Source organism: Molothrus ater, chromosome Z, assembly GCF_012460135.2.
Source record: "Molothrus ater isolate BHLD 08-10-18 breed brown headed cowbird chromosome Z, BPBGC_Mater_1.1, whole genome shotgun sequence".
NCBI lineage: Eukaryota > Metazoa > Chordata > Aves > Passeriformes > Icteridae > Molothrus > Molothrus ater.
In genome coordinates this window covers 8,399,472-8,422,414 of record NC_050511.2, presented here as the reverse complement: position 1 = coordinate 8,422,414, position 22,943 = coordinate 8,399,472, and the positions used below count along the sequence as shown (strand labels likewise).

Here is a 22,943-nt window from a genome sequence, read left to right as displayed (position 1 = left end):
CGCGGCCGCTTCCGCCCGACACGAAGATGGCGGCGGGCGCTGCGGAGCTGCGGAGGCTGCAGTGGCGGCTGGAGGAGCTGGAGCAGCGAGTCGGCCTCGGAGGCGGGGGCTGCGCGCCGCGAAAGGTGCCAAGGGGAGCTGCGGAGGGCGGCCCGGGGCCGTTTGGTGCGGGCCGGCGCGGCCTGGGGTGCCGCTGCCCGGGGGGGCCTGACAGCGCCGTGCCCTCCCTCTGTGCCTCTGCAGGTGGCGGACGAGCTGGTGAAGGTGCAGGTGGCGCTGAACAATATCGCTGGCAAGAGGGAGAGGATCAAAATCCTGTTTAAGAAAAGTGAGCGGCTCTTGCGGAACGGGAAGGGTCGCAGAGGGCGGGAGGGGGGAGCTCCAAAGCTTTTCGCTTCTCTAAACAAAAGTACCATCCGCCCATCTGTTTGTTTTGGGCCTTTATCTCAGTTTGTTTGGCACAGAAATAAGTAATTGGGAGAGGTTTTTGTGCTCGAGATCCTGCAGGTCAGCAGTCGGAGGTGGGAAACGGGCGGCTGGTGCCTGTTCTTTGGTCAATTTCCATCTGCCCGTGTCAGTGCCAGGATGTGCTCTGCCTGAAGTGCAGCCCCTGAAGGCTCTTGGAGCATGAGCTTCTTAAATGAATGCCTGCACACTTGGAGTTCTTGGGCATGCTGAAGTAGCTCTGCCTTCTGTGTGTCGTGGGAGCAATAAAGTTCACACTCAGTGGGCAGAACTGGGGAGTTGCCTCCAAACTGGGGGGTGCTTTGTCCAACATGCAGAGCTGCATGTTGGCCAGGTTTTGCCCTGTTTTGTCACAGGAGGGGCAGAGAGGGTCGTTGTGGTCCAAGTCTGCAGTGGCTGCTCAGTATGAAAGAATAAACCATGTATTTATGGATGATTTTAAGGACCAAGATGGGGCACTGTTGGCTGGTTTTGTCCTGAGGGTGGGAGAAAGCAGATTTCACTCACCTTTGATAACTGTTATCCAGACAAAAAGCAAGATTTCCAGTTGTCCCTGAAGCAGTGTTTCATGGCTTAAGCCATTTGTCATTCTTCAAAGTCACATAGAAATTAATTAATTTGGGGGGGGGGGGGAAAGGTGGTTATGTAAGCAGTGTTTGCAAAATTATCTGAGGGGAAGCTGCTCTTGTGAATGCCATAACATTTCCCCTACTTTTTGTCTCCAAACCTGTTTATCCCTCCAGTTGAAGATGTAATAAAATACCTTGACCCCCAGTACATTGACAGGATGGCTGTTCCAGACACTATGAAGCTGCAGTTCATCTTGGCAGGTATGGCATGAAACAATGAGGGGAAACGGGAGGCTTTTGTAGCACTGCAAAAAAAGTGTTCTTTACCTAAGATGGGTCAGGATGGATTTCTTTTCTTCAGCTGTAAAGATGTGGCACGGCATGCCCCATGGAGGTGTCAGAGAGAGGTTTGTACAGGGATGTCTGCCACCCTCAGTGCTCCCTTGTGCACAGCCATGTTGTACTTTTATCAGCTCTGATCTCTCCCATATTGATCACTCACTCTAGCCCCAAATTAATCAAAGGCCAGTAAGAAAAGCTGGAGCTAGAATGGTTTCCTCACCCCACTTCCAATATTCTCCAGGCTGGGACAAAAACAGAAGACATTTGGGTGTATTCTGACATCCCCTAGCCTTGTCCTCTCTTGACCCAAGGAATTTGATCAATCTGCAATGGTATAATCCGTAAATGGAATTCCATAGAGTCATGGAATGTTAAGGGGCTGGAAGGGAACTTAAGGACCATCCAGTCCCAACCCACCCTGCCATAGACAGGGACACCTCCCCAGCTATCCCAGGTTGCTGAGGGCCCCATCCAGCCTGGCCCTGAGCACTACAAGGGATGGAGCATCCACAGCTTCCTGAGCAACTTGTGCCAGTGTCTCACCACCCTCACAGTAAAGAATTTCTTCCTAATATCTAGCCTAAATTTCTTCTGTTTCAATTTGTACCCATACTCCTTGTCCTCTCATTAAAACTTGGTGGAGATTCTCCAGCATGAAATTGATGTGAATCAATACCCAGGGATGAGCTGCAAAAAAGTGTAAATAAAATCATGAACTAGCTCCTTTCTGTAAAGACAGATCAGCTGGAAAAATTACCATTATTTGTGAAAAGCCAGAGCAGTGTTTTGTGTTTACTGATGTTGCTCCTTGTCCCCCCCATCCAGAGGAACAGGCCATTCCTGCCCGTGCAGCCCTTCTGGAGCAGGTGAAGAACCTCCAGCCCATCTTGGACAGCACCAGTATCCAAGGTATGCATGTTTTTCTGCAAGCTGGAGCTGCAAATGCCACCTGCTGAGCTGTGGCCTGTCCTGCTTTGTTTCTTTTGTCTTCAGCCTGGGACTGGAGAAGAGGACAGCTTAGTGGTGTGAGAGTAAACTGAGTACAAACTTGGTCTGCTCCTGCGTCATGCTGCTCCAGCCTCCCTTGCAGGGTCAAGGAGGTGATAGAGTTTGTGAAGCAGGCTAGGGAGAGCACCATGGCAGAGAGAGTGGAGCCTGGCAGGTCATTCCTTCCTGTGAGCTCTGTCACATCCAGCACATCTCTGTTCCTGGCAGGTGGTTTACTCTGATGTAGCTCTTGAGTAGCCCTCACTTTGGCAATCCCTGAGCTCGTGCCATGTGCAGAGTAATTAACTTTTTTTTTTTTTTTTTAATCCTGTGTGAGTTTTATCTATAGTGTGTGACACTTGCACTCAGTGAGTGGAGTTCTGCCATGCTGTGCTCATGGCGGAGGACTGGGCTGTACTTTGGGAGCTGTTCCCATGTGCTGTAAAACAACCCAAAGTAATTTCTCCTTTGTGTTTCCAGCGGTTCCTGACCATGCAGCCAAACTGCAGCGGCTCTCACAGATCCACATACAGCAGCAGGTACCATCAATATTCCTATCAGTACTGACTAGAAGGGCCTAGGAACCTTTTGCCAGTGGCTGTACTGATACCCCCTGCGTTTGTAATTGCTTGAGTTGCTCATTTATGGAAGTTTTTTGCAATCTGAATTTTTATACCATGGTCTTAAAGAAGTTTAAGTACTCTAAGGGGAAAAGGATTTCTGTGAATTGAGTCCAAGTTGGAAATTTGCCCACCATAACCTCGCTCAAAACAGCTTTCAGTGACGTGTAGTAAGTGACAGTGGGTTCAACCATCTTGAATTCCCCCTTTTACAGAGACACTGAGGTGAGGCATTGCTCTCCTCCAGTGTCTTACTCTCTGGAATGTTGTTGACACTGTCACCCTGTCCCTTCACCCTTTCCCTCCCTGTATGAGCACTCTTGGAGCTGGCAGTGAGTAGCCTGGGCAGTTCCTAATGGTCTCTTTCAGCATTTTGCTGTGAGTTTCTGTTCTGGGGCAAGCAAAGCCTGGATACTGAGGAGAGGCAGGCAGCAGTGCAAGCCTGGGGGCTTTGCTGCTTTATGGGACCAGTGTTTGTCACCTTTCTCTTGATTCTGGAAACCTGTCCAGCTGCAGTGAGCACCCACAGCCAGGGCCTGAGCACTGATCTCGGTGCTGGCCTTGGATGAGTCTCCTGCCCTGCTGTCATGGACTGGGAAGGGAGAAATATCCTTCACCTTATTTATTGCTCATGCACCATGTCTCCCCTCTTCACAGGAGAAGCGCCACGATCTCACTGACAGTGTCAAGACACTCCTTGAGGATTACAACAAAATGGTATCCTTTGAACTCTGGGCTTGGAACACCTGAACTGACCCCTTCCCCTGGCTGATCCTGTTGCATCTCCAGCCTGGGGTTTAACAGCCCTTCTGATGTGGTGACACCTGTGTTCCTGTTCTGGCTGCCTAGGATCCCAGTGCTGAGGCACAGCCCAAAGCCACAGTGGGTAGGGAAACTGTGTAGAAAGCCCTTTCATGGCAGTGGTATGTGGTGTTCACAAGTGCCTCCTGGACCTTCTGTGGGTGTTTGGTGCTGTGCAGGTGCTGTGCAGTGAATCCATGTAGGCTTTCAACAGCCTGGTGCCCTGGGCTCTCTGAAGGAATCAGGATTGTAGTGGTGCTGTCAGGATGCTCTGACCTGGGTTTCTTCCTTGCAGTTTCCACATTACTTTCCTTAAGTGTCATGTCCAGACCCTGCTTCTCTCCAAGCAGTTTGTGCAATGGAATGAAATCCTGACACGTCTGGAAGTGGCCAAGCAAGCAAAACCTGTGGCAGAGTGATGGCAGAGCTGGGAGCGCAGCGTGCCCCGGGCTCCTGTGGCACAGCTTTCATCCTGCTGGTCCCAGCTCCTTCCCGCTTGGCACGAGCATGCTGAAGTGACAAGGAAGGATCCTCCCAACTCCGTACAGAGCCTTGCCAGCCACACTGCTCCTTAATCTGCCACTGTTTGCAAATCTTGCACTTCTCTGAAATGCATCTCAGTTTTAATGTATCTAAAAACCCAATTTCTGTGCTTCCTGTGGGCCATAGTAAAGTCCTGAAACGGTAACTGGGTTGTCTGTCTCTCCCTGGGTGTGAGGACTATTCCTGGCACAGACTGGGGATTTTTCCCCAGGCAGTGATTCTTGGCAGCCTCCAGGAGATGGCCAGTGGTTCCTTTCAGCCTTGGGCCAAGGGTGGGTAAATTCCTTCCAGTCCCACAGTTTTGTAGACTGTGCCCCACACTCCTTCTGTTCCTGTGAGTTGCCTGTGCCCACAGGAATCTGGTCTTCTGGAACTTTTCTGCCTTGCTGTTCTCCCATCTCTGTGCTGAGAGAAGGCAGCAGCTTTTGCCTTTATCCTGCCTCTGCTTTCTGAGGCTGCTGCAAGCCAAGGCCCATGCTGGTTCTTTCCAGAAAGGCACAAGCCATGCCTTGCTTGGTCTGGCTTAACATGGAGTTTCTAAGGCCATGCTTTTGCAAGGGTCTCAAACGCTTCAGGTTGGTGAGACACTGTCCAGCTGAGTGAGACCTAGGAGTCCTGCAGGACCGGGGCAGAATCCCCATAGGAATCCCAGAAGAGCTTGCTGGTCCCTGAACTCTCCCTGATCATCAACCTTGCTGGTTGTCAAACCACAGTGGGGCTGCAGGCCTGCGGAAAACCCCCGCTCCCTGCAGCTGCCTGGGGAGCTGAGGTAAGGGTGGGAGCTGACACTCGGCCTTCCGTGGGCGCGCACAGGGACACCCGTGTCCGTGCCCGGTGCCGGGAGAGCGGGATGTGCCCACAGGGACTCCGTGCCCGCGCCCGGTGCCGGGAGAGCGGGACGCGCCCGTGGGAGCGGGGATGCCCGGGGACCGCCCAGTGGGCGGGGCCACCTCTCACCACGCCCACTAGCGGCACAGTCGTGCGACTGGTGGGCGTGGCCCCAGTATCGAGCCCCGCCCATCCGCCTCGCGCTTGCGCGCGCCCGGCGTCGGCCGCCATCTTGTGTCGAAGGGCGCGCTGAGGCGGCCACAGGTGAGCGGGGGTTCCGCACGCCACACCGGGGCATCCCTCACTCCCACCCCGGCATTCCCGCATCCCGCCGCGGCGGCCCGGCTCCCCCCGGGCCCCCCGGCACCGATGGCGGGGGTGGCCGTGTGGGGGTGAGGGCCTCGTGTGCTCCCAGGGTTCGGAGCGGGGTCTCCGCGCTGCCGTGTCCCTGAGGAGGATGGGGTGCGGGGTGCAGGGTCTGGGTGCAGCGGGACTCAGGAGCCTGCCGGTAACAAAGTACTGCGACCTTCTGCACCTTGAGCTGTGCTGTGGAGACGTGGAGTGCCCCGCACAGGGTCAAGCAGACTTAGGTCAGGATGGCATCTGCCTTGGCAGAGACGGCAGCTGTGAGACCTGGCCTTTCTGTCTTTTACTCGAGGAAAGCTTTTTTTATTCCTGCAATCCTTGGCTTGCCATCTCCCTTGTGACATGTAGTGTTTTCCCCTGAGCTGGGCCGGCCAGATCCCCATGAGCCTGTATTTGTACACGAGGTGCTGCACGTAAACTGTGCTTGAATTCATCCTGTGCATGTTCTGATACTGCTGTGGCCAGCATCCCCGAGGTCTTTTCTTAGTCACCCCATCTCACTTGTTTGTTCTGTCTTCTCTTGAGATACAGCAGTGTTTTTCATGTCACCCTGCTTAGCCCACAACACTAAAGCTGTCTTTTTCACAGCCTGCCTGCCAAGGCTCAAGCTGCCCTGTGGTAACATTCGTACTGTAGGTATGTCCGTATGCGGACTGGGACTGGGCTAATCTTTTAGTTGTGCCTTTCCAGGATTCCCAACCTTGACAGTTCAGAGTGCCCTTCAGAGGAAAGGTTGTAGCTAACTGTGGTGAGAGTTTCTTTGTGCAGCAATTACAGTGGGCTGGGTGTTCATGGGTCTCTTTTCCTTTTCAGCATTGCAGAATGGAGAACTATAAGAAGACCAAAATTGTGGAGAAACCTTGTCCTCTTCCTTTCACTGACCTGCCCACTGATATTATTGAAATGAAGGTGAAGGACGGGAGCAAAATTAGGAATCTGATGGGCTATGCCATGAGCAAGATGGAGCAGGACTCGGTGAGGCAGATTCTTTTCACTGGCTCAGGCAAGGCCGTCAGCAAGACCATCACCTGCGTGGAAATCATGAAACGAAGGCTGAAGGAGCTGCACCAGATCACCAAAGTGCTCTTCAGACAGATCGAAGAAATCTGGGAGCCCATTGTGCCTGAGGCAGGCCTCGATGCCTTGACAGTGAAGAGGAACATTCCTGCCATTTGTGTCCTGCTGAGCAAAGATGCCCTGGATCCTCAGGAGCCGGGATACCAGGCCCCGGGATCTTTCGATGCCTTCTGGACTGAGACACTGAAAGCAGAATCGCAGGGCCAGATGAAGAGGAAGCAGGGCGGAGGCCGGGGAGCTGCCAGCACGGGGAAGCACCCTCGCTCCACCGGGGGAGTGCCGGGCGGGCCCTGAGGCGGCAGCTCCGCGCGTGGTTCAGGGGAGCTGCAGAAACCAGCCCGGGGCTGTGGCTGCACAGCTGCTGCTGAACACGGGGCTCACAGAGGCGTGAGGGGAGGGCAGGAGGAGCGGACTGTTACAACTGGGTGTGATCTTGGCTATCTGAAAATGGGTTTTGACAAGTTCCCGTGCCAGAGGCTGCCGGGCTGTACTCCTTAGGGGATCACAGAAGATGGGAATTGCCTCTTCTTGAGCAAGAACTGTTGGTGTGCTGCCAGCCCCAGCGAAGGGCTGCTAGCCCAGTGAGGTTTCAGGTGCCTGGGCATGCAGCAGGCCAGGCAGTGGGACAGACACGTGTCTGTGTGCCAGGTGCAGGTTGCTCTGACCAGTGCTAAGGGGAGATAGAACCTGGGGAAGCTGCCAGCGTCACCGCTCGTGAGTGTACAGACAGCAGGGCACAGGGCTGGGCCAGCCATTTCTGTGCCTGAAGAGTCCTTCTGCTGAGCCTGTCGGGGGGGTGGAATGTAGGACTGCCAGGATGCAGCTCTGTCTGGCATCATGTGCACATAGCTCCTTGGTTCAGCAGAACTGGCGGTCATGGTTCTCTCTCCAAACAGGCAGCAGTCGACTTCATGTTGTAACCAGCCTGAAATCCTGTGGCTCTGCAGCTGTCCTGGGCTGGTGGTAATGGAAAGCTCCAAAGGATCCTGTTCTTTCTCCTTTCTGCTCCTTGATAATGCACAAAGATGGCTTTAAAATAAAGATTTAACTTCATGTAACTTGGAAATTTGTCATGTCTTACTCATCCCACTGGAGGTCACCCTGTAAGCATTGGTGGTGGGGTTGCGGCTGCTGGCTGAAACTCTGCTCTTCCAGCTCTCCTGCTGCTGTTTCTTCCTCTTGTAGCTGTAAATGGACCCTGATCCAAGAGGAGGTTATTATCGAAATGCTAACCTCCTTTCACATCCAAAATAGATCAAGGTTCTGTTTCTTTTCTGTGAATTTTTTTGCTAATTTTTTTTCCCTCCTTTAATAAACTGGCTGGAACTGCAGCCTCAAAAAGACTCATCCTGAACTCTGCTGATTGAGGCAAAGGATGGATCGTCTTCTCTCGTGCAGCAGTTTCTCTCCTGGAGCAGGTCTGGTCTCTCTGGGCTGGAGAGAAGGGCTGTTCTGTGACAGGCTGAGTTCTCGCATCGTGAGCTCACACGTGTCCTGAGCACTCCCTGTCCCGGGCCCTTCCTGTGTCGCTGCTTGTGCAGTGAGCTCCAGCTGGACCCAGCGCTCTGCACTGTCAGTTTAAGGGTAACAGCACAAGCATCAGAAGAAGAGATTTTACCCAAGTGAGGGGGGGCAGGAGAGGTGCAGTGTGTTGCCCGTGCAACCAGACAAGACTCCAGCAGCCTGCCTGGCGCACAGACACCTGCCTTGCATCCAAACGAGCGCCCGGGAGCCAGGACTGTGCCAGGCTTGCACGCCTCCTCCCCCCTCTGGAGGGCTCACTGCTTCCTGCCCCACCACCTGCAGGGAGTCAGGGAAACGCTTGGACCTGTCGGCTGTGCTGGCAGATGTGAGTCCCACGGATGGGGCAGAGTTAATCTGTTTTATCTTTGTGCTGTTCCCAGCTGCTGCTCCCTTACTGCTCCTCTAAGGAGGAGACCACTTTTCTCGACTAATTAGCAGATTAGCCATAAATGCCAAGGAAGATGCTCAAGTGTCTGATCAGATGGCTTCTGACATTTCAACTGGCAATGTGTCTATGTTTACTCAAAACACCCCCTTAGTAGAGAGCCGAGAGCCAGATCCTCAGGCAGCCTGTGTAACCCTCCCTCATGGCCGTGGCACGTTTAAAGCCACCTCACCAAAGCTGCAGTGATTCTTGTTTCACTGGATGTTATCTTCAGCTGACTTGGTGGCTCTCCCTTCAGGACTGAGCTTTACCCAACCATCAAGCCCGTGGGTTCGGGTCAGCAGAGAGATGTCCCAGCTCCCTTCCAGCTCTGCCCTTCACCCATCCTTCATCCAGCTGCCTCTTCTACAGAGCCACACCATGTGACACCATGCCTGGCTGCCACAGACCCCGGTGTCACTGCTGTGCATCTGTGTCACCAGGCGTATGTGGCGCTTGGATGTGGTTTTTCAGAGCATTTGCAGGTGCTGATCCCTGCGGGTCTCCAGGGAGCTTCCCAAGGGCCCCTCCAGCCCCTCCTCCTGTCTCCCAGCCATCTCCTTTGGGTGCTACATCTGTGCCCTTCAGGAGGAGTGCCCCCCCTTTGGGTGAAGCCCCACACGAAGGCTTCTTTGGCTCCAATGCCCATGTGAAAGCTGGCAGCTGTGCATGGGGTCAGGCTTCCCTGTACCTCAGTTTCCCCACTGACAGGACAGGGGGAAGCCGGCTGTGCTGGTGAGGCTGATCTTCATCATATTCCCAGGTAGTGATTTTCCCTTAATGTCTTGTTCCTTCCTCTCCCTGGGCTATCGTGGGGTCTAAGCCCACCCCTGCCTGCCTGTAGCCCTTTGTGACCCGGTAAGGACCCCCAGCCCTGCCCTGGCAAGTCCATCCTCAGCACCCTCAAGCCCCGATGTGTGTGGGACCAGGTGCGTGCGTGCGTGCGTGTGTGTGTGTGTGTGTGTTTGTATGTTTGTGTCTGCGTGTGTGTGTGTGTTCGTGTGTGTGTGTGTGTGTGCAGGGGCAGGCAAGAGCGCGGAGAGCCAGCCGGTGGCCCCGGGCACGGAGGGCAGGGCAGGCAGGCAGCACATGAGGGCAGTGCAGCGGGACAGAGGCAGGGCTGCGCCAGCAGCTGCGGGAGGGCAGCACCGGGGCCAGTCCGGGCAGCACCGGTGGCACTAGCGGGGACAGTTGTGCTCTCAGTACTGGGGCAGTACCGCTGGCAGTACCGCTGGCAGTACCGGGGCAGTACCGCTGGCAGTACCGGGGCCGTACCGGGTTGTCCAGCTGGCAGTACCGGGTTGTACTGCTGGCAGTAGCGGGGCAGTACCGCTGGCAGTACTGCTGGCAGTAGCGGGGCAGTAGCGGGTCAGTACCGGGTTGTACAGCTGGCAGTAGCGGGGCAGTAGCGGGGCAGTACCGGGTTGTACAGCTGGCAGTAGCGGGGCAGTAGCGGGGCAGTACCGCTGGCAGTACTGCTGGCAGTACCGGGGCAGTACCGCTGGCAGTACCGGGGCCGTACCGGGTTGTACAGCTGGCAGTACCGGGTTGTACTGCTGGCAGTACCGGGGCAGTACCGCTGGCAGTGGTGCTGGCAGTAGCGGGGCAGTAGCGGGGCAGTACCGGGTTGTACAGCTGGCAGTAGCGGGGCAGTAGCGGGTCAGTACCGGGTTGTACAGCTGGCAGTAGCGGGGCAGTAGCGGGGCAGTACCGCTGGCAGTACTGCTGGCAGTAGCGGGGCAGTAGCGGGGCAGTAGCGGGTTGTACAGCTGGCAGTAGCGGGGCAGTAGCGGGGCAGTACCGTGCCGGGTCCCGGGCCGGGCCGGCAGAGCGCGCGCTACCCGGCGTTCTCCCCCCGCCGCTCACGTGGGAGCCGGGCGAGGGGGCGTGCCCCGAGGGAGGCGTTCGGCCAGTGATAGGCGGCGGGCGGAGGAGCTGACCAATGGCAGGGAGGGGGCGGGGCGGCAGCAGGGCCCGCCCCCCGGTGCCGGCGGGAGGGCGCGGGCGGCGCGCGGGGCTGCGGCACCCACGGGCGGCCGCGGCGGGACCGCGCCGGCTCCGAGCGCTCCCGGGGCCGCGCCGGGGCCGCTCCGCGCCGGCACCCCGCGCCGCCAGCCCGCTCCCAGCGGGGCCCCGGCCCCGGCAGCCCCGCCCGCCCTCCCGCCGGCACCGGGGTCCGACCCCGGGGGAGAAGCGGAGGCAGGTGGGTAATGCCGGGGCTCCGCGGCGGGAGGGCGGAGTTGGTGGGACCTGTTGCTGTCCGGTTCCAGGGGCTCCGTGGCTGTCCCGCTCCGCGGCGGGCGGGAGTCAGAGGCCCCGGGGGTCAGAGGCGCAGCCGGGGCTCTGCCCGACCCTGGTAAAGAGCACAACGGGGCTGCCCTGTCCCCCTACCTGCTGCGACCCGGCCCCGGTCTGGATGCGGGACCTGGCAGCGGCGTCCCGCCGGCAGGAACAGGAGTTGATGGAGGAAAAGGAGGATGGAGAGGGGATCGGAGCGGGGCCAGGGCTGTCCGGAGTTAGCCGGGAGTGCGCGGGAAGGAGCTTCTGGGCCGGGATGAGGCGAAGGATCTCCCGCTGGGGACACCTCCAGCTTGGTGGCCCGTGCGGGGGATGAGGGGCAGAGCCAGGGCTGGAATGGGGTGCTGGAAATGTCCCTCAAAGAGCATCTGACCTGGGAGCCGCTGCAGGTCTCGAACTCCAGAGGAGCCCCGTGGGCCCTGGGGCAGCTGTCCCCTGGCACGCCCCAGCCCAGCCCGAGGGGGTCACAGAGCCTGTCCCTTCATGCCACGGTGACTGTGACTTTCTCTCTTCCAGGTGCTGGAGGCAGAACAGTGATCCCTGTGTCCTCACTGCCCTGCCGGAGGAGGGGAAGCCGAGAGAAAGCTTCCCGGTGGTGTGGTGCAGCCCGGGACACAGCTGTGAGCAGCCGAAGTGACCGGGTGACACTGTCCTGCTGCCGGCCTGGCCCCATCCCCGTCCCACCGCCAGCACCACGGCCGTCCCCCTTGTCCCCTGCCAATGCCAGCAGGTGGAGGCTGCACGCTCCATCACTGCCCTGGCATCCCGAGCGTGAGACCGGGCTGTGGGCGCTGCCGATCCCCGCGGAACCGTGGCCATGGCGGCTGCTCTCTCCACCGGAGCCATCGTGGCAATTTCTTTTAACTGTGTCATTGCGCTGCTCATTCTCATCCTCTTCCTCATCCTCTGCAAAGCCTGCAGGACCCCCTCATGTCCCAAGAAGACCCCGGCTTCTGATGTGGATGAGTCAAGGAATGAAGAGAAGTACCTGCTGCAGCCCTGATCTGCCTGGGGACTGGGGTATCCGACTGGGGTGCCGAAGGAGCTGTGCCAGACTGGATGCCTGTGCTGGGACTTGAGTGCTGGACCAGGCACGATGAAAGCTGAGGGGACACCCAGCTGCTTGCAGGAGCTGTGACAGGGGGCACAGTCCTTTGCCTTTGTGGTTTTGGTGTGTGAAGTTCCTGCGAGTGCCCACAGTGATGATGGGGATAGAGAGACAACTGACGGGGATATGCTGCAGAGACAGCCATGCCTGTCCCAGCAGTCAGTGAGCACACCAGGAGCTCTGCCTTCAAGTGCACCCCTCGTTTGGGAAGAGCTTGTGGGCTCTTCTCTGGTGCTCATGGCCTGGGACAGTGGCAACAATGTCACAGACCTGAGCAAAGCGGGCTGGGGGCCTGGAGAGGGGAGGCAGCAGGGCTGGCACAAGTGCAGGCTGGCAGGGTGTGCCCAGGGAAACCTGAGCAGCCCCAGCCCTGCTGGCAGAGCAGGGTGTTACCAGCCCAGATGCTTGGGGGTGGCCCTGGGTTCCATGTGCCCTCAGCCTCAGGTGGGCATTTGGCAGATGTCTGCCCGAGCAGCGGGTTTAATGAGGCACAAGAGGGCCTGCACGCTCTGCCTGATCATCCCTGGCCTGTCTGTCAGTCCCCTCCACCATCAGCACCAACGCTGCTAGGCAAACCACCCTCCTCCTCCTCCTCGCTGGGTGCGTGTCCCTGCCCTCCCCCTGCCTGCTCCCAGCCGAGGTCAGCCGTGGTACTCACCCTGCCCACGGGCAGCAGACGTGCCCCTGCAGGCATCCCTGATCCCGCTGAGAGCAGCCTGGTGTGGCTTTTTCCTGGGGAGATGAGGGTGCCTGGACAAATAGCTCTGAAGGTTCTTTGACCCTGCCTGTTCCCTGGGGATCACAGTGGCTCTGTGGGGAGGGATGCTGTCATCTGGCTTGTCTGCAAGCCTGACAGCTGCATCCCCCGCCCTGCCAGTGGGTGCTGTGGGTTTTGGAGGGCTCTGCCTTGCCTTTCCTAGAGCCGAGCAATAGCCACAGTCACCGCTGGCATGGCCACTGCAATAAGGGGACAGAAGGGTGGGGTGGGAGGGATGCCAGCCCGGGGTCATGCAGAGGCTTGGCCAGGCCTGGCAGGGCCTGCGGCTCCTCCCTGTGTCAGGTGTAGCAAACACATCCCTTTGCAGCCTTGTTTTTACTAGACTAATAAACCGATTGTAGGACCCACCTTGTGTCTCTGAGCTCTACCCAGTGCCTGGAAAATTTGGGGGGAGGTGGAACATCCTGGAGGGCTGATGAGTGGCTGTCCCAGGGCTGGGGACTGATGTGTCCAGAAGACTGTGGGTGGTTTGCTCAGGGATGGTGATAAGGAAGGGCTCCCATCCACATCAGTCTGTGGCTTTTTAATGCTGGGTGAAACCTGACTGGCTATTTCCTGCCTGGGGCATGTGGGAGCCAGCAGAGAGCATTCCCCAACCTTTGTGCCAGAGGCACGCAGAGTTTCGAAGCTGTGGCCTCACTTTCCAAGGATGTTTGTGGGAGACGGGCCAGCATATGGCCTCTGAGCATATGGAGGACACCTGCCACCACACCTGTCTGGTGGCTTTGCTCCCCAGGCCTGGGAGCTGTGCACAGAGATCTGGTGGTGACAGCCACTGCTCATCAGCATGCTGTGAGGCCACTGCTGCTCCTGCTGCCACTGCAGCAGCTGATCCTCTGCTGCACACAGAGTGGTGGCAGGCTCTGCAAACCCTGCTGCCCAGCAGTTCCATGGGCACCAGCTGGGCAGAGGCACCCCAGCCCCACGCTGAGGCCCCGGGGGAGAGGGGAGCTGTGAGCCTCCCGCAGCTGGGGACTGGCAGTTGCTGCCATGTGCTGTCTGGAGGCATGGAATGTCTCTCCCACAGTCCTGGGGCACCAGGCCCGGTTTCCAGGCACCCTCTGGCTTAGGTTGCCACGCCCCACCCCAAAATCCAGGAGTGCCATTCCATTTGACTTGCACAAATGCCTGGAGGGGGGGGCGGGGGTTTACAGCTCAGAGCTCAGTCTCTCTGGCCACCACTCACACAGTGGGACTGGCTCCCATGAAGCTGCAGCCCTGAAGTTTTCCTAGGCCCCCTCCTGCCCTCCATAGGGCTCTCATCTGGTGCAAGCCCAGTCAAGGCTTGGGAAAGCCAAGGGCCTTGTGGCTCTGAAGGGCCAAGCATGGTGAGATTTGCCCAACCCAGACATGACTGCATACCACAGCTCTCCCAGCACCTCGGTTTATTTGTCCGGGCATAGAGGAAAAGTGTTCCTGCTTTGCAAAAAGTGGGCAGCAGGGGCCCGTGGCTTGCATGCCAAGCAGCCACTGATCAAAGCCGAGCTTGTTTGGTCAGAGGCTGCCCACAGAGTCATCATTCCCCCCTCTCACTGCTCTTCTTTTTTCCCTGGCTGTCTCACCAGGCTAAGCAGCTTCTCCAGTTTTGCTATTTCCTCCTCGGGACCTTTCTTCACCTCCTGGCCTTTCTTCTCCTGCAAAGAGACCAAGCAGGATAGAACTGTGAGCAGGGAGGAAAGCAGGGATGAGGAGGGGGTGTCCAACACAGGGAGGGCTGGTGGAGTGCTGTGTGTGAGCTCTCACCCCTCACTGGAGGCTGATCCACAAGGGGATGCACTTGCTTATCCTCATTTTTCAAGCCCAAGGTGCCATGAGATGTGTGAAAGCTCCTATGAGCTGGGAAAGGACACTAATGAAGTGTTTGGATGGGAATGATAGTGGATCTATTGATCCACAGTGACTCAAAGCCTTTTCTGCCTCTCTCTTCCTAGACCTTCTTAGCCCCACGGGACTGGACCACCCTCCAAGCTGTACCCCCAGGAGGTGCCAGGTATGCAGGACTGCTACAGCAGTGACAGGAGTGCAGGTTTCCAGATGTCCCAAAACAGCCCCACCATGCCCATCCTGTGCAGGTGCTCCTGGGCAGAGGGAGCCAGAGGAGCAGGGATCATCCCTTTTGCACCCAAATGGCTTCGCCCAGGAGAGCAGCTGGGTGTTGAGAGCCCCTAACCTGGTGGGGAGAAGTGAGTCAGAGCTCCCAGGTGTGCTGTTAACTCCTCACTGAGGCTCTCCTGTGACTGGACACAATTCTGTGCCAACCCTGATGCACACCTCAGCGTGGGCAAGGAGGACAAGCACTTCCCACATTCCCCCAGCACCTCTCCCAAGCATCCCAGGGGCTCCCTGCCTGTGTGCTAAAGCAAACTACCAGCATCTTGAGAAAAATCACACAGCACAAGGGAAAGAGCCTGCCCAGTTCAGCCCTCGCTTGTTTGGGTGCAGCAGGAGCTTTCCAGGCCTGGCAGAGGATGATGTCCCTGCTGAAGGCACAAATTCCACTCAGTGCTTTGGGCAGAACATGTTTCTGCTGTGCTGTGGGCTGCAGCATTGCTCTAAACAGAGTTCTGGCACTTTAGGAAAGTGATTAACCGGGCTTAGGCTCTCCGGGTTCACATCACGTAAGACAAAGCTGCAGCAGAGGAATTTTCCAAGCTACACTGAGCCGACCCAGCCCTCCTGCAGCTGAGAATCTATGCCATGGGATTTCTCCAAAACAGCATCTCCACAGTCACCACTTCCATCATGCAGTGCTGCCTTTCAGTCACAGCCTTCCCCTTTGCCAGCCTGCTGGATCTTGCCTTGCCTCTGGATTTGGTGGGACACCCCTGCTTTGGGGCTGGGGAGCTCCTCTGTGTGCAGCATGGCTCTGGGCACCCCAGGAAGCAGCTGCCTAGCACAGGTGAGCAGGAGGGCTGGCACAGCCTGGCAGCTGGGCTCAGGAGAGGTGGCAATGGGCCCCAGCACTGCAGCAGAGCAAAGTGAAGGGAACGTCCCTGACCACGCTTGGAGGCAGCCTGCAGGAAAGTTGCTGTTCTGGCTCTTCTTGGCATCCCCAAAGCACCGCGTCTGCTCTCCGTGCTCTCACAAGGCCAGAGGGGCAGCACTCAGCACCGGAGGAAGGAGACTGCCAGCTTTCCTCTCTCTCCACTTAGAGCAGATCGATTCTCCAGCCCCGCTAATGGCCGCGGGCGCAGCAATTACAAACACACACCCTCCCTTCAGCGCACAGCACCGGGAAAGTTGTTATCCCGCATGGATCTCACTGCGTGTCTCCAGCAAACGCAGGCACTGCTGAGTGATGATAACGGGGAAAGTCCCCGGGGAATCCCTCCCTGTGTCCTCCCTCCTCCCAGCCCAGCGCAACCTCGGTGGAGCAGAGGTTTCCTAAGCTGCCAGAGGACACTGCTGAGATGAAAGCAGTCCTGGGAGGAGGATGGGGACAGGGATATTTGGAAACCCCTCTGCCTCCAAGAAGAGAGCAGAGCCCCACTGCTGTTCTGAGCACTGGGATGAGCCCAGCTTCTTTTAGTTACAGAGTCCATTGTCTGCATGGTGGGACAGTGCTGGTTTGTGTTAATGCCAACAGGTGAGCAGCACCCTTTGGGGCTCTGGTGTGGGCACTGCGAGAGATGTTTGTAATAATGGCCCACACCACAGCAGAGCATCTCTCTGAGTGAGAGCCTTGGCATAAACACAGCTTCTTGAGGTATTTCAGGACCTAGATATTTCTGCAGAAAAGCTGTTTTGCTGTCTGACAGCATTCAAACTCCTCCCTTTGGCACTCTGTGTCACATACAGCACCACACAAAGGCCCTTGGGACAGGCAAAAGAGGCACCTGCTTTGCTCAAACGGGAAGAGAAGATGCTGAAGCGACTGGCCACTAGTACATCTCCAGCCCAAGCCCTTTGACCTCTCTACTGGCAGGGTCAGGAAGAGACCCTGCCTGACGTCCTGCAGGCCCATGGGAACTGTGTCTAAGCCTTGCTGAATTCACCAGCCTCAGGCAAGGCTCAGCTCCTGGTCACCAAACTGTCCCTAAAACTTTGACTTTCACACTGGCTCAGCTCCTTTGGTGCTTGTGAGCACGCTGTAACAAAGCCACACGCAGGCCTGTAATGAGCCGTAACTGAACCAGAGCCCTAATTTAACGCCACATAACCAAGCAAGCAAGATGACACAGGGAATGGAAATTACAATGTCCTTTTGGGGGCACTGGAATGGAAAGTTTCCCTTTATTCTGTCATCTGCTTCTCCCAGGGCACTTGTGCTTGTGAGCTGGCTAGGCCGCTGATGGCACCAGCACAGCACGGTGGGATCTGCTTGGATGCACGTGGCAGCTTCCTGCAAATCCAGGGACTCTGGCTGCATCAGACCTCTGAGGAGCAGTCCTTGGAGCAGAGCTATCGTGATGTCCCAGGGCACACACAAGGTGGGGAAGCGTCACTTCCACGCACGGCTGCCAAAAGGCTCTGCCTCCAGCAGCTGCCACAGCGAGGTGTGGAGAGGGCACTCGTGGGGCTCTGCCACCATGTGTGCAGCTGAGCCTGTCCTCCACCTACATCCCTGCTTACACCACATCCATAGGGCTCCTCAGGAGCTGGGAGTGAGCCAGGGCATATCTTCCCCATGAAGCTGCTGGATGCAGAGCTGAGATTACATGGGAGGTCTGTCCCTGAGCAGCTCATGGGGTGGGTATTGGAGCTGCTCAGAGCAGCATTTGCATTGACTTTACTGTTAACTGCTTCCAACTGGAGAGCAAAGTGTTCCTGTTGAAATGGTGATGAGGGACACGGCAGGAAAGCTCAGGGCAGGGCCAGGAAAGGTGCTTTGTGGGGATGGACTCTGCCCTGCTTACAGAACGTGACCTCAGGGAGGAGAGATGGGGAAGAGACCCTCTGTTTGTGTCCATGCTGCTGTATTTGTTGCCAGGTTTCTCACGGCCCTTATGCTCCCTTTACCTCTTGTCTGGGGTCATCCCTGGCTTGTCAAGCAGGGAAACTGAGGCACAGAGCTCAGGCTTACAGGCAGTGTGCAGGACCCTTCATGGTCCTCTCAGCCCCAGGGTGAGCACTGGCACTGGAAGTGAAGCAGGAGGTGACAGATGACTGAGGTGAAGCCTCAAGGGGAAGGGTGGAATGAGAACTAGGACAAAGATGAGGATGAGGCCTGGCTGCTTGAAGATCCCTTGACCCTTGGGAGCCTGAGCCCCACCCATCCCCACACTGGCATATGCTGAACTCTGCATTCCGGTTAAGGGACTCATTTGAACTGGAGTCTTGGCTAATGCCTTCATTCCCTAGTTGAACAGTATGCCACTGAGTTAATAAAACTCCCATAAAAGCTGTGATGCTGGAACTTCTCAGCTTCCATGTCTTTTTCCCATTGGTGGAATAATCATGAAACATCTGCTCCAAAGTTTTGATTAAACAAGGCCAAACATGTTTATGTTTTAAAGCGGCAAGGAAGTCAACCATGCTGACATGAGCACAGTCAGGAAAGTCTCCACAACTTCCTTGGAAGCAGAGGTGACCCTTTACCCTGCTGAGCTTGGCCAAGGGGCACAGGCCTGTCCCTGCCCTGCTGCTGTCATGACACTGATTGCATTCTTTACACCATGGGACTTCTGGATACAGTTGTGCTGGAACAGGATCTAAACATTTTATAAAACAGACCAGACCTAAGAACTGGCCTCCTGTGCATGAGGGTGGTGAGAAGCCTCAAGAAGATACCTAAAACTGCTTATTCTTATTATCCTCAGTGGAAAGGGGCACACAGCCTGCCAGCTGTTCAGAGGAGTATTTCTTTGAGAGAAGATCTTTTCTTGTTCCTTCTGCTCAGGTTAAGGTGACAGTTTCAGGGTAAGGGCTCCTCCACTACCAAAACACACTAGTGACTGGCCTGGTGAACTCAACAAATGAAAGCAAAGGTGAAGCTTCCCTGGAGCATTTCTGTCAGGAAGGCCAAGGAAAGCCAAACTCCTTCACAAACACAGAAAAATTTTCCTCATCATCTCCCTGGCCACTAACCAAACATTAATAAGATCAACAGGAATATGATATGAGCTGCAGCCCTGAAACCTCCTAGATCTACCTCATCATGGTCCTATTGCAACCCAGTGCTGCAAATGAAGCTGGAGTTATGCTGAGCTGGGGATGATGTCTGTGCCAGGACCACTTCTGGGCTCTCCAGAAGTCCATTTACATGAACAGCAACATGCTTTTCAACCACAGAAAGCCTTGAGGTACACTCACAGCCTGATCTGACAGCATCGCTCCTTCCTGACCCGTGGAAGGATTAGCTGACAGACTGGAGATAAGGATTTAGGATAAGACTTATTAGATAAGACTTATTCCACTACTGTTTGGAAATAAATGACACAGTAAACATTTTTTGCAGGGAATGAAACCAGCAGAAAAGCCCAGGGGATGGCTGGGTCATTCAGGTGACAGCAGCCACACAGGATCACTGGCCTCAAAGATGCTCTTACCTCCAGCTTCAGGTACAACCTGTGCAGCTCAGGGCAAGCACCTCCACCTTGCTCAAACTCACTTCCTGACTCAGAGACTTTCCCTGGAATCTACACTGGCCCACACCAAAGCACAGCAGGGCACACGGGTCTCAGGGTCCCAGCTGCCTGCCTTTGCTTGTTGGAAGTCACCATTTAAATTAGGTCACAGTGCTGGGACCAGCCTGTGGCTCAGCAGCACACATCTGCCAGGAAAGGCATGGGAGCAAAGGTCAGGACATCCAGCAGGCAGGAAGCGCAAACAAAATTGGATCAGACCTGGAAGTGGATGGGATTGTCACTGGAAATAAACCAGAAGGAATTGGGCAGGGCATGTGGGCAGGGGTCACTTGTCCCCAAATAGTGGGTAGCTTCCCACAGCACACCACAGAGCTGGCCTGTCCACAAACATTCATGGGAAAGGGGAGGCAATGCCTGATGGAATGGACGGGCTCTGCAGCAGCAGCAGGGAGCACACGGCCTGCTCAGATCCATGGCCATCAGGGAGCACAGCCTGTGCATCCTCACTCCTCTGTGTCTGCCCTGCCAGGGGCTGGCTGGGACTCCACCTCTTTGCTCACCCTCCCTGCAGTGTCCTCGGTCCAAGCAGAAGTTGTGCATACAGCAGGAGCTGTTCCCTGAAGAATGTTCCCTATTCTTGCTAACTCCAGAGCCTCGAGCAATGTCTCTTACAGACCACTAATTTAGGCACCTAAATTTAGCCATAAAAAGACCACATTTAGCATGAAAACTTCAGTGAACAAGGCCAAGCTGAGTGCAGATTTGTCTCATGGCAGTCCCCACAGCTCCTCTGAACTGGGCATTACAATGATTTGTTGCCTCCTTCCGAATTTATCCCTGTACCAGCTGCAGAAACCCACCAAAACCATTTTAAACTCTCCGTCTTCTATCTTTTCCATTGTCTGACAGAAGTTCAAAAGAGGGATGTTGTCATGACCTACAGTTCATTAATCACCAAATAAATAGCTTTAAAGAGAAAGATAAGTTTTAAAGTCATCTTAATACATTATGGGTCTGAAATGAGCCAATACCATGAACTCTACCCTGCACAGATGCTGTGACTAGGAAACATCAGCAACAGGGTCCCAGGAGGTCACACTGTGTTTTGTCAGCCTTGAGGACAATTTAGCTAAACTCTGACTGTGAGCTCTGGGTGTGTGAGATGAACAACAGCTTTCTTTTGGGTGTCATCAGCCTTAGTCACTGAGATGAGCCAACATCTATAGACTCTACTCAAACAGAGCAGCCTGGTGAGAAAAAAAACTCTTCACAAGGTACATGGAAAAGATTTTCAGTCCTATCACTTAAGTGACTTGTACTAAGCACTGAGAAAAACCATTGTGTGCTCATTGTGCGAGGCAATTATCCTGTCCTGGCACACTGAGACCTCCTGAAGGAGTCAGAGTGGAATAAAACTCCTAAAAGCTTTTTCCTCAAGCCCAGGGAGTCCTGGTAGTGCAAACCATCACTGGGATAAGGACAGAGGGAATGGCATGCCCTTTCCTTCACCTCACTGTGGGGACAGGCAGTGCATCACCCACTCAAACCCTGGATCCAGCCCTACTGGATTCAGATTTTCTGCCGTGCCATTTGGCTCATAAGGATGGGATAAATTATTTCAAGTAGCTTTGAACATTTTGGGAAGCCCCAATACTCAAAGCCTGTCTACATGTCAGGTGTTATAAAGGCATGGGATGCAAAGGCTGGTGGGGGCATTAGTGCACAGTGTTTTAGCTGTGGGATCTCTCAGACCCACAGCTGAGAAAGGAAGGGAAGGAGAAGTGGATTTTAATTGATATTGTCCACAAAACCCACTAGACAGGCAATACCTAGTGTTCTAGCTTGACTTCAAATATTGCTGGAATTCCAGTGACACCCGACACCAAACCTCAGTGTAACCTAGACAATCCAAAAGCTCAGCAGGCTTCCCTAACTCCTGCACCTGCCATGAGGGGCCACATCTGCAGCACCTCTTCACTTGGGTTGGCAAACCTGACGTGAAAGGCTCGGGCACACAGCACCCACAGGCACGTACAGCAAACCCATCCAGAGGGATAAAATCAAGGATATGCCCTGCAGAGTGCAGTGACCCCAGCATTCTAAAGCTGCAGCCCTTGATTCCTGCCAGGCAGCACAGTCAGCCACCCAGCAACATTTCCTTATCACTCAGCATCTCCTTTTTTTTTTTTTTTTTTTTTTATTACTTCAGCTTTACTTTAGCATTTTGGCATGCCAGCTCAGTAAGCTGTTATGGATTAGAGTTTAATAAAAGCAATCAAACACAAATATGAATATGCAGCTCCTGCAACTCTTGGGTGCTGCTTTTATATCATAAAGCACAGCACCTCATGAGACAACATTTGCAGTTGTATCAACAGTATATTTTAAAAAGCTGGAGCTTTTTCAATGCCTTTTTATCTGGCCACAATTGTTAACATATACACATCCACCTTGATCACCTTTTAATTGCCTTAAGAAAGCCCAGTTGCTGTTTTTCTTTTAACACAGCACCCTCTTTAATTTTTTTAATACAGTTCATAAAAGTATTTGTATAGGAAATATATTCTTGGTTGCTACTTACATGGGAGCATGTGAATATACTTCATTTTGGATAAATACAAGTACACCGGAAACCGGATTTTGTTATTATTAGAAGTAAAAATAAATGTCCTTGCTCAAAGAAGTCTCATATGTAATAACATTAAATGCCAATGGCATGAAAGATGTATTATGACTGATACTCTTCTGCTTATGAAAAAACTCAGTCTGCAATTTAATGTCAAGCCGCATTCCTCTTTCTCTTTCTCACTCTCCATGACTGAACTCAGGGATGCTTCAGAAATTGCACTAGGTATTTCAGGCATGTGAACAATTTTGTCATCTCAACAATGCATTCTCCTAGTGTATTTTTAATTTAAATCACAGAGTCACCTGGGGCAGAGCTAGGAGGGGCTAGTTCACTAGTGCACTCTTGTCCGTGGTGGGAGCAGCTCCTCTCAAACTGCTTCAGACAGATGCTCGTCCAGTCCTTGGGGTGCCCAGCACAAGAGGCCCCACACAGTGGATTGTCCCACTCGACTCCCAACACCTGCACAGCCATTTCTTTGGAAATCCCCCAGGAATGGTGCTGCCAGCCCATCTTTTGGAGATGTCTGTCAGCATGTCCCTCTTACGCGCATTGAAACCTTCTCCCTCAGTCTTTTCCTGCTGTCTTGTTACCTCAGAGCAGCCCAGGATCTCTTCCTTACCCTGCCAGCCCAGGATCTCTTTGGCAGTGCTCACCTCTCTCATCTCCCTTCTTTCAGCCTCTCAGCTGCTGCTGAACCAGTCCTGGGTTGACTATATGATGCTTTTATCCCCAATCATCTGTTCTGTTTATGTTGAATAATAAGTTTTGCACCTTTAAAACGTGTTCCAGAGAGTGAAGGGGGGAGAGAAGAAGGAGCAGTTTGTTTTCAGACACTGCACTCACTCCTCCACATTCCTGCTCCTGACTGTGTTGTCTGTGGATGGACAGACAGCGGGACTGAGCTCTCCTTTGCTTTTAGTTAGTTTAGCTAGCTGAGGCAAAGTTCCCTGGACTGTGGTTTTTTTCCTTTTTTTCCCTTTTCTTTGGCCCTGTTCAAACCTGCTCTGGCCTGAACACCCAGGGGAGCACCGGCAGCTCCACCTGTGGCCACCAGGCC

At 54.9% G+C, this 22,943-nt stretch overlaps 3 protein-coding genes across 3 annotated transcripts in view; 2 read left to right on the top strand and 1 right to left on the bottom strand.

The window, feature by feature from the left end:
- Nucleotides 1-10: 10 nt before the first annotated feature.
- Nucleotides 11-4,472, top strand: DCTN3 (dynactin subunit 3). The gene is made up of 7 exons (XM_036403802.2): nucleotides 11-125; nucleotides 244-328; nucleotides 1,209-1,295; nucleotides 2,202-2,285; nucleotides 2,844-2,902; nucleotides 3,641-3,700; nucleotides 4,114-4,472. The coding sequence occupies exons 1-7, from the start codon at nucleotides 27-29 to the stop codon at nucleotides 4,201-4,203; spliced, it is 564 nt and encodes a 187-aa protein (XP_036259695.1). The 5' UTR covers nucleotides 11-26; the 3' UTR covers nucleotides 4,204-4,472.
- An 877-nt stretch (nucleotides 4,473-5,349) lies between these two features.
- On the top strand, nucleotides 5,350-7,656 carry RPP25L (ribonuclease P/MRP subunit p25 like). The gene is made up of 2 exons (XM_036402528.1): nucleotides 5,350-5,419; nucleotides 6,335-7,656. Exon 2 carries the CDS (start codon nucleotides 6,344-6,346, stop codon nucleotides 6,890-6,892), a length of 549 nt encoding a protein of 182 aa, XP_036258421.1. The 5' UTR covers nucleotides 5,350-5,419; nucleotides 6,335-6,343; the 3' UTR covers nucleotides 6,893-7,656.
- A 6,444-nt stretch (nucleotides 7,657-14,100) lies between these two features.
- DNAI1 (dynein axonemal intermediate chain 1) overlaps nucleotides 14,101-22,943 on the bottom strand; it is a 141,376-nt gene continuing 132,533 nt past the window's right edge. The window contains exon 20 of the mRNA XM_036402527.1: nucleotides 14,101-14,364. Coding sequence (XP_036258420.1) covers nucleotides 14,260-14,364 — 105 coding nt within the window. The 3' untranslated portion in view covers nucleotides 14,101-14,259. The remainder of the gene's footprint in view (nucleotides 14,365-22,943) is intronic.